This window comes from Mercenaria mercenaria, chromosome 3 (genome assembly GCF_021730395.1).
Source record: "Mercenaria mercenaria strain notata chromosome 3, MADL_Memer_1, whole genome shotgun sequence".
Lineage (NCBI taxonomy): Eukaryota > Metazoa > Mollusca > Bivalvia > Venerida > Veneridae > Mercenaria > Mercenaria mercenaria.
In genome coordinates, this window is record NC_069363.1 from 47,650,645 (window position 1) to 47,665,576 (window position 14,932).

Consider the following 14,932-nt stretch of genomic DNA (forward strand, 5'->3'; position numbering starts at 1 on the left):
TTTTTAGAATCCCCAAATCTGTCGTTTTCCATCTGAGAAATTTTACGACAACGCCCTAATTACAATGCCGGGACTTTGGAAAACTAGTCGCATGCATATCTGGCCGAAACACATGAAGACTTCCTATCCGCATATATTTGTTCACGTTGAAGGAGAAGAAAAGGTTTTGACAGTAACAACGGAAGATGGCAATGAACAATCGAAAAGTAATGCGCTTGAAATTGATGAAGTGGTAAGTACTTTATATTACTACTTATTTTTGCAAAACTTGGTGTCGGATGTCTCTAGAGGCGTGTACATCTTTGCGGAATTGTTTCAGTTGAATAAAGATTTTTAAGATCGGATGATTATGTACCTCTTTTCTCACACAGCTTGGGGTTCCAAACACCGCTTTTGATATAGAATGCTTTAATGATTTTCACATATTTCAAGGATTTTATTCATAAACACCAGTAGGTCATTGACCCGTGTGGCAAATACATACATATATGGCGACAGTAATGTATACTTGATATATATATCAGGGTAATGATTGCTTAACAATAAAAACAGACATAGATTAGCATCGCAATGTAACATTTTTCAAAACAATATAGAATGTTCTTGTTATTAGCCTAGCATTATACAAAGCAGACAGTATTTTATTTCTGTAAAGTTACTACAGTAACAGCATGATAATGTAACAATGATAATATAACAATAATAATGTAGGTAAACGACACAGAAGGGACAGAAATGCAAATTTATAACAAATGTATATCGGTATCTAACCTTTGGAAACGATCAATCTTGAGTTTAATACAAAGGAACAAATGATATATAATGGTAATTACTAAGAACAGAAAAAATAGAAATTAATGTAATTGAAACTAGATCCAGCTGTGTATTGCCCTTTCATGTATGGAAAAGGGAAAGGCTAGAGTACAGTTAGTTCCTTTAATTATATTTGAACCTGAAATAGGTTATTTAAATACATATTTATTAGACAAATATTAAATATACATTTTGTTGATACCTTCCGAAACGAAACAAAAGACACCAACATAGTTACAGAATGATATAAGTACCGCACAGTATTATGGCGTTTTTATTTTTAGCTCACCTGAGCAATGCTCATGTGAGTTTTTGTGATCGCTCGATGTCCGGCGTCCGTCGTCTGTCTGTCTGTCGTCTGTTGTCTGTCTGTCGTCTGTCAACATTTAGCTTGTGTATGCGATAGAGGCAGTATTTTTCAGCTGATCTTTATAAAATTTAGTCAGAATGATAACCTTGATGAAATCTAGGCCAAGTTCGAAAATGGGTCATTTGGGGTCAAAAACTAGGTCACTAGGTTAAATCAAAGAAAAACATTTTGTATGCGATAGAGGCTGTATTTTTCAATTAGTCTTCATTCATTTTGGTCAGGATGATTACGTTGATGAAATCTAGGTCGAGTTCGAAAATGGGTCATCTGGGGTCAAAAACTAGGTCACTAGGTCAAATCAAAGAAAAACCTTGTGTATGCGATAGAGGCTGTATTTTTGAACTGATCTTCATGAATATTTATCAGAATGATTGCCTTGTTGAAATCTAGGCTGAATTCGAAAATGGGTCATCTGGGTTTAAAGACTAGGTCACTAGGTCAAATTAAGGAAAAACATTGTGTATGCGATAGAGGCTGTATTTTTCAATTTATCTTCATGAATATTGGTCAGAATGATTATGTTTATAAAATCTAGGCTGAGTTTGAAAATGGGTTATCTGGGGTCAAAAACTAGGTCACTAGGTCAAATCAAAGAAAAGCTTTGTGTATGCGATAGGGGCTGTATTTTTCAATTGATTTTCATGAAATATGGTCAGAATGATTGTCTTGATGAAATCTAGATCGAGTTTAAATATAGGTCAACTTGGATCAAGAAGTAGGTCACTAGGTCAAATCAAAGAAAAACCTTGTGTATGCGATAGAGGCTGTATTTTTCTATTGACCCTTATGAAATTTGGTCGAATGATTGCCTTGATGAAATCTAGGTCAAGTTTTATATGGGTCATCTGGGGTCAAAAATAGGTCACTAGATCAAATAAAGAAAAAACCTTGTGTGTGGATAGAGCTGAATTTTTCATTGATCTCATGAATATTGGTCAGAATGATTATCTTGATGAAATCTAGGCGAGTTGAAAATGGGTCATCTGGGGTCAAAAACTAGGTCACTAGGTCAAATCAAGGAAAAACCTTGTGTAATGCGATAGAGCTGTATTTTCAATTTCTTCATGAAATTGTCGAATATTTCGTTTGATGAAATCTAGAAACAGTTCGAAAATGGGTCATCTGGGTTTCAAAATAGGTCACTAAGTCAAATCAAATTAAAGCCTTGTGTATGCATAGAGGCTAATAATTCATTATTGATTTTCAGAAATACGGTAGAAGTGATTGCCTTGATGAAATCTAGGTCGAGTTTAATATATGGGTTCATCTGGTCAAGAAGTAGTGCCACAGTCAATATCAAAGAAAACCTTGGTATGCGATAGAGGTGTATTTTCTAATTGACCCTTATGAATTTGGTCGAATGATTCCTTGAAAATCTAGGTCAGATTAGATATGGTCATACAGGGGTATAAATTAGGTCGCTAGGTCAAATCAAGGAAAAACCTTGTATTTTTCAGTTGATCCTATGGAATTTGGTCAAAATGATTGCCTTGATTAATCTAGGTCAAGTTCGAGATTGGGTCATCATGGGTGTCAAAAACTAGGTCATAGGTCATTATCAAAAAATACTTGTTTAAATCAAGAGACACATTTTGGTCAAATTCTAATGAAAATTGCCAGAATATTTGTTTCCATGAAATCATAGTCAAACATTTTTAAATGTTTATGGGTGTTTCACAGGTGAGCGACCTAGGACCGTCTTGTCTCTTGTTAGCAACATGTAAATAAAATCAGTACTTAGCAATCTCTTTCAAAATAAAAGATAAGGAATATTATTCAATAGTTGGCTTTGATGCGCAGTAGTTTATGGATGGACATTAATCACTTTGTATGACATTTTGATGTTCGAACCACTGCACAAACAGAATAAAATTGCCTCAGTTACATTTACCTTATCCCTAGGTATTCTATAATGAAACCATGGTCATGAAGGGGAAATTTACTAACCGTTTTCAATGCGATTTCATACTTAAAACACGCAGTTGTAAATGTGTATATTGATATCAAGATGTGGTGATTATTCTTCATTGTGTACGTCACATTTCTTCTAATACATCTTATCTTAAAAAAACAACGCGTAGTTTATAGTTATTTCAACGCTAGACAAAAAACTTGCTTTACTACACGTGTTCGCTAAAATGTGAAAATGCAGCATAAATGTGCAAAATGAATTAAATATGCAGAACAGATGCAGACCAATGTACGATTTCAAATTAAAGATCATATACAAGATGAATTTCATTCATCATTTCCAGTTTTAGTGTAAAATTTTTTTTTTCCAATTCTGTTTTTGTTTGTTTACATTTCGTCAAACATGTGCACACTGCCGTGTCCTCTAGACCGGATGTTCATTAGGGAAGGTCAAGCAAGTTTTTTTCTGTAACGTTGACGAAAGCATAAAATATGTTGATAATCTCAGCAATATGGAATATTGAGACAAGGTGATTGGTGCACGATGGAAGATAAATTATCGCTTGTTCAATATACTAGGTACCCATTCACCGAACTGCACGTTTAAGTTGAGAAATTTACGATTGAAACGGGTTAGTATATTTTCCCGTTCATGACCATGGTTCTTATAGAATACCTAGTGGTAGGGTATAACATGTACAGAGGCATTTTCTTTCTGATCTGGCGCCAGTGGTTCGAACCTTGCATCTGTCCAATATTTTTTTTTTCATTTTGCATTTAATTTACATACATTGTGTAAGTTTGTTTTTCTCTGGTTTCTAATATATTCACGAACGCTTCAAAACATTAGATCATATAAAGACGAAGCGTATTTAAATATAAGTACGTGTTAAAAGTTACATATATAAGTTAGTGAACAAGTTAGTACAGCTTTAACCAACTTTCATGTTGTATTGAAATAAAAAGGAAATTAAATACACCAGAGTTTAAATTTTTTTACTGGTCTGGGAATCGAACTCCCGACGAAAAAGTATAACACGAATACCGGTACCGCTCGGCCGAATACCGTTACCGCTCGGCCGACGAGGAATTACTGTTTGCGTCGTAAACATGCATATGTGTATTGACTTAAATGTATGCTATTGTTTTGTTTGTTTACATTTCAAAGCGCTTTATTATTGTGCGATAGTGTGCAATTTATTTGACCTGTCAAAACTTGTTCCCGACTTTCATTATATTATGTCCATGCTTATATAAGATTAACGCGAAAGCCAAAAACATGTTTTGATAGGTCAACTAAATAGCTAATAAATCACTGAAAAATGCAGGCGAACGTTTTAAAATTTTTACGTGAGGACCTTTCACGGGTTACTAGTGTGCGGCGGTAAACTCACGCCTGCGCACAATTAAACAGTATGAAGAATTTAACGGGGCATATAAACCTAATTTTGTTTTCTGTATAATAAGTCGTTTCTAACGGTAGATTATTTATTAACATAAGTCGTTAGATTTTTAGAATACGTTTATTTTCAGATCTCATGAGCTCTATAAACTTAAACATGTTTGGGCCTTTCCAGAAGTATGATGGTATAAATTGTTTTCTCAATTCAGCATATCGTACACATTCTAAAACAAAATTATATTCGTCCTCATGTTTGTCGCAAAATGTACAATTTCTCTCGATTAACGGTGTACTAACTGGTTTGTTTCATCTACTGGTTTCTATACATAATCTGTGAGATGATACACGAAGTCTTGTTAAACTAATTCTTACTTTGGGATATCTAGCATATTTAGATATGGCTGAAAAAATAAAATTTAATGTGACGGAGAAAGCTCTTCATTTAACATGCAGAGGTTTGGTGGTTCTATCTATATACCCACATCTGTCTTGAAAATGCCAAGTATGGTTGGGACTTACTCTATTCTTAAAACCGCGAAGTCGCCGCATGGAAGTAAATGGTATTGGTGTAATCCGAAACCCTGATGACCGTTGCTGTATCAGTAACAAGTGTTCCCTAAATTATGAAAACTATCCGTCTTTTCAGATCAAAGTATATTCCTACTTCACAAGAGAGGAAACGAGCCAATCTGTCCAGATACTCTCACAATATAACGCACAGGTATCTGAGATCAAGAGACGGTTAAAAGACGAGGGATATGTCGAGGAAAACGTCAGCACTGTAGTGTCGAGTCAAGGTATATCTTTTGAACTTAATTACAATGTATCAGTAAATCAGAATTGTTTTTAATCCTTTGCTTTGGCAATAGTTTTAGACATATTGCTCGTTTGTAGTAAACCGTCTTCTGAAAGATTCACGTTATTTACCTGCTTTCACTTTTATTGTTTTACATTTTACAATTAAGGCGGTGGAGATATTTGTATTTTGTATCAGCATCTAAATAAACATGGTCTTGTTTTTGAATGAGTAGGGCTGTATATATTTGCCTCGATTCCAATGAATAAATTGATGATAATAAGAAATTTCTAAAAATCATTTATTTCAGGCGGAGAATGGGACTATGTGATATTTAGCACAGTGCGATCTCTCCCAGACTACAAAATAGAGTCGAATCCTACTCTGGGTTGGTGCAAACATAATCTTGGCTTCATCACAGATCAAAATCAAATAAATGTTGCGCTAACTAGGGCACGGAAGGGTTTGATTATCATAGGTGAGCACTGAGTTTTAGCATACCTATTCAGAGACACTCATAGTCTGAGTTCTGTTTTAAACGTCCGTTCACACTTCGGATTTCGTTTCCCAAAATAAACTGTTGATGGGTGCCGCAAAAATCGAACACTGAAAGATCTTAGCTGCATAGAAACCGTTGGTTCAATCTTAAAAAAATGTTGCGATATTCATTGTATGGCAATATACCAAATATTTTAAAATTTCCAAAACCTTGACCAAAAGAAAGCTTGATTACTTTTCCCTTGATAGATATAAAAGGAACTGTCAGAAAGCGCTTTGCCAGTTTCAAAACAATATCACAAACACTTTCCTTGGCCAGTCTTCTCCGCAAAAAGTGTTCAGACAAGTCTTGAAAAAAACATGACACGTGCGCATTGAAAATCATACTATTTCGGAAAGTTGACATTGATTCTTGCTGACTGTCTATCTGAACCTGTTGTTCAATTGTCAGAATAATTATGTCTCCCACCACACAGTATTGTGGGAGACATATTGATTTACGCATGTCTGTGTGTGCGTGTGTGTGTGTGTGTGTGTGTGTGTCTGTCTGTCACAAAGCTTGTCCGCACTCATCCTATCTTCACCAAACTTGAACAAAATGTGTTTGGCAACAAGTCCTCGGCCAAGTTCGATAACTAGCCAAATCGGCCCAGGCACTTCGGAATTATGGCCCTTGAACATAATTACCGATACACAGATGTAGGCCGGTTACTCCAACATGTGAATACAAATAGGCCGCAAACAGTATATAAAGACAGACTTACTATTCAGATGATTAGGCAGTTGTGGGAGACATGCGCTTTTCACAAAAGCACATCTAGTTTTAAAGTGTTTTTCCTTTGCAGAACCTTACCCGAAGTCGTCTTGACTTAGCCCCTATAAGCAAGACTTTTTCTCTGCATGCGTCAGATATTGCTTGTTCAATTTCATAATAATTTCACACATTCATACCTATGGCGAACTTCTATCAAACCTATCAATGTCATGACTATTTGTTGAAAATACGGTAGCTGTCTTAGGGGTGACACTTACGTGAGCGATCAAGGGTCATCATAACCCTCTTGCATTTTTGTCTGAATCGAACGATTTTCAAAAGAACATTTACTACATTTATACATATCTAGATATCACATGTAATATTTATCAGTTGAAATATTTGTAATCACTGATAACGTAAAATAGAGGATATTTGTTTGATTTGAGGTGAAACGTTTCTCACTTCGAGATGAGATATGTTCCATATTCATGGAAAACAAACTGTTTCTTTTTATTAATGTTTATTTACGTTGAAATATGCACGTTACTGAAAATGAAGTCAGATGTCTTGTTACGTTACAAGGACGCACAGGGCTCATATCATTTTTCGAATAATGACGTTATAAAATTATCGTCAAGTAACATAATATAAATCGAGAACTTGTAAGAATATACAAGCAGATCAGCAAAGCTATATAACTCGCAGTGAGAGGTACACAGTACATGTAGGTGATATGGATGTTATCTCAAATATGAATCACACTACTTCATCAATTATTTAGACATAAAATGTTTCCACATTTAGAATTTTAACACATTTACTGTAAGGTTCTAGAAACCCGTCCTGGTATCAGATCTCAATTTTATACTGTTTAATCATATACATATTTTATTCTACAGGCAATAAGAACTTGCTGTCATGTGACCAGTTCGTTTGGAGGAAACTGATACAGCATTATGATAATAGAGAGTGTGTAAAAACACCGGATGAATTCCCACCACGGACTGTCAGAACTAGGCTCCAGAGAATGGAAGAAAACATTCAGGAAAGCGAAAGACGATACGGAGAGTCTATGTTCATTAAAGGGGAAGCAACCTCTTACACAGGATCGTTTGATGACTGGCAAGAGGAAGGAAGAGGAAGAAGACATCGCAGAAATCCGAAACATCGGTAAAAGAACCGCTGATTTGTTCATTACAGTTGGAACATATCAATGTATATTTGTATGTTAACATATAACTGGAGCATTGTTAATAATTTCTTTTTGATATGTAAATAATGTTTTATTGTAATATCGTTAGGAAAATATAACTTTATTTTGTGATATCAAAGTTTGTATATTTTGTTAAACATATGTCATGTACTAAATAGTTGTGTTAAACACAGTTTGTTTATTGATCTCTATTGTTATTTCTAGTTTTTCTACATTGTAAATATCTGATTAACATATACATAAAACGCTGACATATAATGCCAGTATGAATAGTAGCTTTCGTATGTAACTGAGTCTTTTAATTTCTTATAAGAATTGATATTTAATTGCTTTTCATTAGCAAAAAGAGTACCAGTACCAAATGCATAAGGTCTATTTTGTTGATTATAGTTCTTTGCTTGCACTATAGTCTAGTCATTAAATTTGCAAATGTAACATAGAATGGGATATGTGAAGTACTGAACGAAAAGAATGTGACTGAATCAATCTTTTGTAAATTTGTTGTAAATATATTATTGTTGATGTTATATTCCATTTTATAGTTTATTCTTCTGTATAGTGTGTTCTTTACCGTGCCATATATCATTTCAATTGTTTTTCTTAGTGGTTGTTGGTGATTTGCATTTGTTTTGTTTTTTTGTATAACTTGAATGTTCATAGCTTTAACATTGATAAATACGAACATGTCTTCGCTATGTCAATAGAAGTATTAGTTTTCTATTAGTATAATATATACTTTATTTAGATAGGATATATTTCATAAGCTAACATTAACCTTAAAAACTTTCATGTTCGTATCAAATGAATGTTCCTATATCAGTATGTGCAATTTAGCAAGTGTATATTTTTTTACTATCATGTTTTCTCGAACCATTGTTTTATTTGAGCTTAGTAAGATTTTCATAAACGCAAGAATGTATAAGGAAGTTATTGATTATTATGTACACAACATAACGTATGAGAACTATGTTCTGCTAAAGTGTCTAAGTATAGTGATTTACAATTGTTGTTTATGACTAATACAGCTGTGTGCCTGTTACTACATTTGAATTTATAATGATGTATTTTTGCCAATGTCTCAGTGTGCTCTTTTTACGTTATAATGATTTATGTTGTTTGCTCCTTGACAGTAACTGTCTAAAATAATCCCTACTTCTGTGATACATGTGATTTCTGAGATTGATTGTCTTTTTTATTTCTTTTAATGGAAAAGAAATCTTAACGCTTATGTCTTTCAAACATTTTATACTTACTTCTATTTTTGAGTCGCTTTCTGATAAGTATACTTTGTATAAATGTTTATTAATAATGATGTTTCGTAGACTGGAGGTAATAAAATTACTACCGATTTGACGTGTTGTTTGTTATAAAAAGCATGAATCCTTAGTAAAGAATATGAAATTCTTGCATAATTCAGAAATAGTTTGCAGAATTATTTGTTGAAGGCATACTGGTCACCGATATTGAACTGCATTTTAACAGATGTGTTTTAATCTGTTTTAGAGAGTTTTGTGATCACACCGTGTTTGTCGACCATCGTCCGTCAAGGCGTCATTTTTCTTACTTAAACTTTTTTTTTCTGTTACATCTTAATCGTTTGTTCAAAGGTTTTCACTTGATTGCATTAAGGGGCCGCCAGAGTTAAAAATAGGAAAACTCTTAAACGGCAAAATTGCATAAACTACTTGTTGAATATTTATCGAAATTCAATAGCAGCCTTGTATGTATCTCTCTCTATTTTGTTGAGATAGTTCCGCTTATCAGATCTTATTTAAAATTCTTAAAAGAATTTCTTCTTATGAACCAACTGATGCATCTTCACGAATCTTGTTCTGTAGTATCCTTGTGTAGCCGTCTTTCACTTTTTTCAATAGTTCCAGTAAGTCCCTTAAGGGGCCAACAGAGCTCAAAATAGAAAAATACCCTTAAACGACCGGCTGATGGACCTTCACCAAACTTATCTGTAGCATCCTCGAATAACCCACTCCCAAAATCTGTTAAAGTGGTTGCGCTTGGCCACTTTTGTGACTGTGAGAACTATTAAAATCTGTAAAAAGATCCTAAAAATACAAAGAAACCTTGAAAAGAGTTGTTAACATGAACCACTTGACGGATCTTCACCAAATGTGTTCTATAGCATCCCTGCAGTACCTCTCTCTAATTTTCTATTGGTTTCGCGTATTAGAGCTAAAGAATAGAAAAATCGTGTAACAACTTGGAAGCATTTTTTGATTAACTTTTCCACTTTAAGGTTTAGGAGTATATCATCTAAACACAGAATTTTTTTTTATAAAAGAACAACATCTCTACCAGTAATCTACCTGACCATTTCATATTCTGCCATACTATCCCATAAGATGGATACTTAAAATAGTCTCAAAAAGTTGTCCCCCTGTAAAAATGAATGTTATTTGAAAAGAAAAAAGAAATAAAAAATTGCTGGAAACCGTTCCACCTTGTTCTGTAAAATTTCAGCGCTGGGAAATGCATCAAAACGAAGATAAGTAACAGGTCTTTGAAAATATTGAGGTTTTAAAAACGTTGAACCGTCCACAACTGTGGCCCTTTTATGTTGCCCTTTTCCGGAATTCATTGTATATATCAGTAAACTGACAATATATGCATGCTTTATATGCTGTTCAATTTTCATTTGAAACAACCCTTTCTTTCTCATGTTTCTGAGAGTTGGTGATGTTTGATTTTTTTTCTCGAAATTCAAGGCTAAGCGTTTTCGCTTGACTACAGGTATGGACGAAGATGAAAACAATCAGCTTCCGTATGGACATCCATAAATCGTCGTATGAATACATCTTCGGATGTCTCTAAATTGTTTTATGCCCCCGAAGGGAGGCATATTAATTTTCAACTGTCCGTCCGTTCGTTAGTTCGTTAGTCACAACGTTAACTTTTTGCATGAAGGCACTTTTCTCGCTAACCACTGCACCCAGGACCTTCAAACTTCACATGCTGATAGTACTTATTGAGTATACCATCCCTACTGACATTGAGGTCACAATGTTAAAGGTCAAGGTTACAGGGGCCAACGTTAACTTTTTGCATGAAGACACTTTACTCGCGAACCATTGCACCCAGGTCCTTCAAACTTCAAATGTTGATAGCACTTATTGAGTACACCAACCCTAATGACTTTGGGGTCACCAGGTTAAAGGTCAAGGTCACAGGGGCCAACGTTAACTTTTTGCATGAAGGCACTTTACTCGCGAACCACTGCACCCAGGACCTTCAAACTTCACGCGGTGATAGTACTTTTGAGTACACCACCCTTACTGACTGGGGGTCAGCAGGTCAAAGGTCAAGGTCACAAGGGCCAACGTTGACTTTTTGCTTGAAGGCACTTTCTCGCGAACCGCTTCACCTAGGACCTTCAAACTTCACATGCTGATAGTACTTATTGAGTACACCAGTTCTACTGACTTTTGGGTCACCAGGTCAAAGGTCAAGGTCACAGGAGCCAACATTAACTTTTTGCATGAAGGCACTTTACTCGCGAACCACTTCATCCAGGACCTTCAAGCTTTACCTGCTGATAGTACTTTATGAGTACACCAACCCTACTGACTTTGGAGTCACCAGGTCAAAGGTCAATGTCACAGAGGCCAACGTTAACTTTTTGCATGAAGGCACTTTACATGCGAACCACTTCACCCAGGACCTTTAAACTTCACATGCTGATAGTACTTATTCAGTACACCACCCCTGCTGACTTTGGGGTCACCAGGTCAAAGGTCAAGGTGCTGCGGGGGCATTTGTCACCATTAGTGACAGCTCTTGTTTTGTACTTGTTACATGTGCAAATGTTTATTTCTGCTAAACCCGGGCCCAGAGGGCGTTTACGGCAGCATGTATTTCCACTACCGTCCATAAACAAATGCAATCAAACCGAGCCTGCAGCATGTTCATTTTTATCGTATTGGGCGACCTATTGAGTTTTCACTATATCTTTAGCTCCATTTGTTGGACCTCACCAAATTCTACTCTAATGGCTGCGTATTTTTAGGTCATCACATAAATGCATAGGAAAAACTTTAAATAGCTTTTATGAACTTAATGGATGTCAGAAGGAAAGGCCAGAAGGTCTAGCCCAACCCCCCACCTCAGGTCAACGTTTTGTAAAAGCCCATTTGAGCCTCTTAATATTTACACCAGGTCACAGAAAGGTATTGAATAGCAGTACCAGACATACGTGAACAGAAAATGGAACTAAACTCTCATTTGCTTGGCAAAATTAGTTTTCCCAGGATCAGGAATTATTTGTCTTAGTCTCGCAAGTGTTTAAAATGTCTTAGATAATGTCATTAAAATGGATTGAAAGTATACTAAGTAACGTCAACTGTAATAAGTTTTTCTTTAATCAAAATGTATTGAACTATTTCCCTTGATTAATACACAGTACTAAATTTGTTTACATGGACTGGCATATTTGTTGTCTTTATCACCAAGATCGAACTGAGAATGGTGTAATTTTACGACGAGTGTAACCATCGCAAACAAAGAACGTAAAAACTGAGGTGAGGCGACGTCACATTCAGTAGCAGTACTTTAATTTAAGAAAGACAATTTCAACTTGGACAATATTGATTCTGAGATATCTTACTTTAACATACGTAGTAATACGTTTGATCTAGGAAGTATCTCGGAGGTAAAAATCAAGAAGTGTTAATTAATATATTTCGTCTACTTAACATAACGACAAAGCGTCTGTACATTTTAGATAGAAATGTACCATATTACAATAATGGTGACATGAAGTTTCAGTGTTTTGGAAAGTGGTTCTCAATGTGTATGTGACAGAGGCTGTATTTTTCAACTGATCTTCATGAAATTTAGTCAGAATGATAGCCTGGGTGAAATCTAGGCCGAGTTCGAAAATGGGTCATCTGATATCAAAAACTAGGTCACTAGGTCAAATCAAGGAAAAACTTTGTGTATGCGATAGAGGCTGTACTTTTCAATTGATCTTTGTGTATACTTGTCAGAATGATGACCTTGATGAAATCTAGGCCGAGTTCGAAAATGGGTCATCTGGGGTCATAAACTAGGTCACTAGGTCAAATCAAGAAAAAGCTTTGTGTATTCGATAGAGTCTGTACTTTTGGATTGATCTTCATGAACTTTGGTCAGAATGATTGCCTTGATGAAATCTAGGCTGAGGTCGAAAATGGGCCATCTTGGGTCAAAAACTAGGTTACTAGGTCAAATCAAAAAGAAACTTTGTGTATGCGATAGAGGCTGTATTTTTCAATTTATTTTTATGAAATTTGGTCAGAATGATTGCATTGATAAAATCTAAGTCAAGTTTGAATATGGGTAATCTGGGGTTAAAAAGTAGATCATCAGGTCAAATCAATGAAAAACATTGTGTATGCGATAAAGGCTTATTTTTTCAATTGATATTTAACAAAAATGAGCTTTAACCTTATGATGTCATCATTATGATATTTGTTCTCTCTGTACTACCTTGACACTAAAATTTTATTACACATTGTCTAAAGTATTCTCTGGAATATCTGTTCCATTTTCAAGTGTTTAAAGTGACAGCACATGCATGCCGTAAAGTGAAATTCACTTATTTCGGAATCAATGTTTCTTATATTTTACTGACATGCTTGATTAAAAAAGAATAATCATATTTTACTTTGACAGCTAAGAGTGCATTTGTCACTGTTTTGCTAGCATGACCTATATGAACTCCAGGTTTGGAAAACACATGAACATTGCTATAAAAATGTTATATTTCACTTTTCTTTTTAAATGAAATCTATATTTGCTATGGGCGGATAATTTGTCACTGAAACTGAAACCTGATTAAACGCCGATGTTCACACATCTTAACAGACCGGTTTTATTTTTATCAGGCACTAATTGGCTATAACTGGTATTTGAAATTAAAAACCCATCAAAATATAATCCAGTTTGCATCCACACTAGGCAAAGAAATGTGGTTTAAATATATACATGCAATGTTGGAAGTTAACAAATATTTTGCAATAAGCAAAAAAGGTTACAAAGAAGGAGGCTAACAGAAACAAGAAGGAGTCATCAATGTTTTAAACTTCTGTGTTCATCTTAGAATTTCTGTTCATTCCATCTATAATCCATTTTGAGCATCAGCATGACTCCATATCGCAATTTAATGTTTTTGTTTCATCAACACTCCAATTACTTTTGCCAGCCATACAAAAGAGAAACACATGGTATTCTTCTGCCAAAAGGTAAGATCTGTGGATTTGGGATTGTAAAACCAGTTATAACTCACATTTGTGTTCACACTTGTAAAATAATGTAGTATTACTTTTTAATATAGTATTAAAACCACATATAGTGTGGACGCAAACGAGTTTAAAAAATAAACCCAAGTTAATATAGGATTAAAAACGTAGTCTGAACACGGTAATATTCAGTGGTGTTGTACTTAACAATAATAATAATAATAACAGTAATAATAACGACAATAATAACAATAACAATCATAACAGCCTTATTTAAACAAAACAATGTCATGACCGCACCCTTCCACTTGAGGTTAATTTACCTCTATTGTGAATACCATTGCTTAATGCCTTACATGGCCACTTCGGAGGGGAGGTATATTGTTTTGCAAATGTCAGTCGGTTGTTTGGTCGGAATGTGGATCAATCCGTTTCTGGATGTTAACTCAAGAATGCTTAGAATCATGAAAGTTGATAGGGAGGTTGGTCATCACAAGCAGTTGACCCCTATTGATTTTGATGTATGTCAAAGGTCAATGTCACATGGCCAGGAACAGTTAATCGGTTCCCGGATGATAACTCGAGAACGCTTGGGCCTAGGATCATGAACGTTGATAGAGAGGTTGGTCATAACCAGCAGATGACCCCTGTCGATTTTGAGCTCAGTATGTCAAAGGTCAAGGTCACAGTGACCCTACACAATTAAACAGTTTCTGAATGATAACTCAAGAACCCTAAAGCCTAGGATCATGAAAGTTGACAGAGAGGTTAAGGTTGACCAGCAGATGACCCCTAGTGATTTTTAGGTAAGTAAGTCAAAGGTCAAAGTCACAGCGACCTGCAAAATTTTAACTGTTTTGGAACGATAACTTGAGCACTTTGGGCCTAGGCTTATGAAAGTTGTTAGGGAGGTTTGTCATGACCAGCAGATGGCCCTTTTGA

At 35.1% G+C, this 14,932-nt stretch overlaps 1 protein-coding gene across 2 annotated transcripts in view; it reads left to right on the forward strand.

Annotated features, from left to right (window-relative positions):
* The window catches only part of LOC123524807 (helicase with zinc finger domain 2-like), a 30,134-nt gene extending 21,021 nt beyond the window's left edge, over positions 1–9,113 (forward strand). For both annotated transcript variants that reach the window (XM_045303292.2, XM_045303293.2), the window contains 4 exons: positions 8–232; positions 5,143–5,293; positions 5,603–5,770; positions 7,447–9,113. In XM_045303292.2, coding sequence (XP_045159227.2) covers positions 8–232; positions 5,143–5,293; positions 5,603–5,770; positions 7,447–7,721 — 819 coding nt within the window. In that variant the 3' untranslated portion in view covers positions 7,722–9,113. The remainder of the gene's footprint in view (positions 1–7; positions 233–5,142; positions 5,294–5,602; positions 5,771–7,446) is intronic.
* The last annotated feature ends 5,819 nt before the right edge of the window (positions 9,114–14,932 follow it).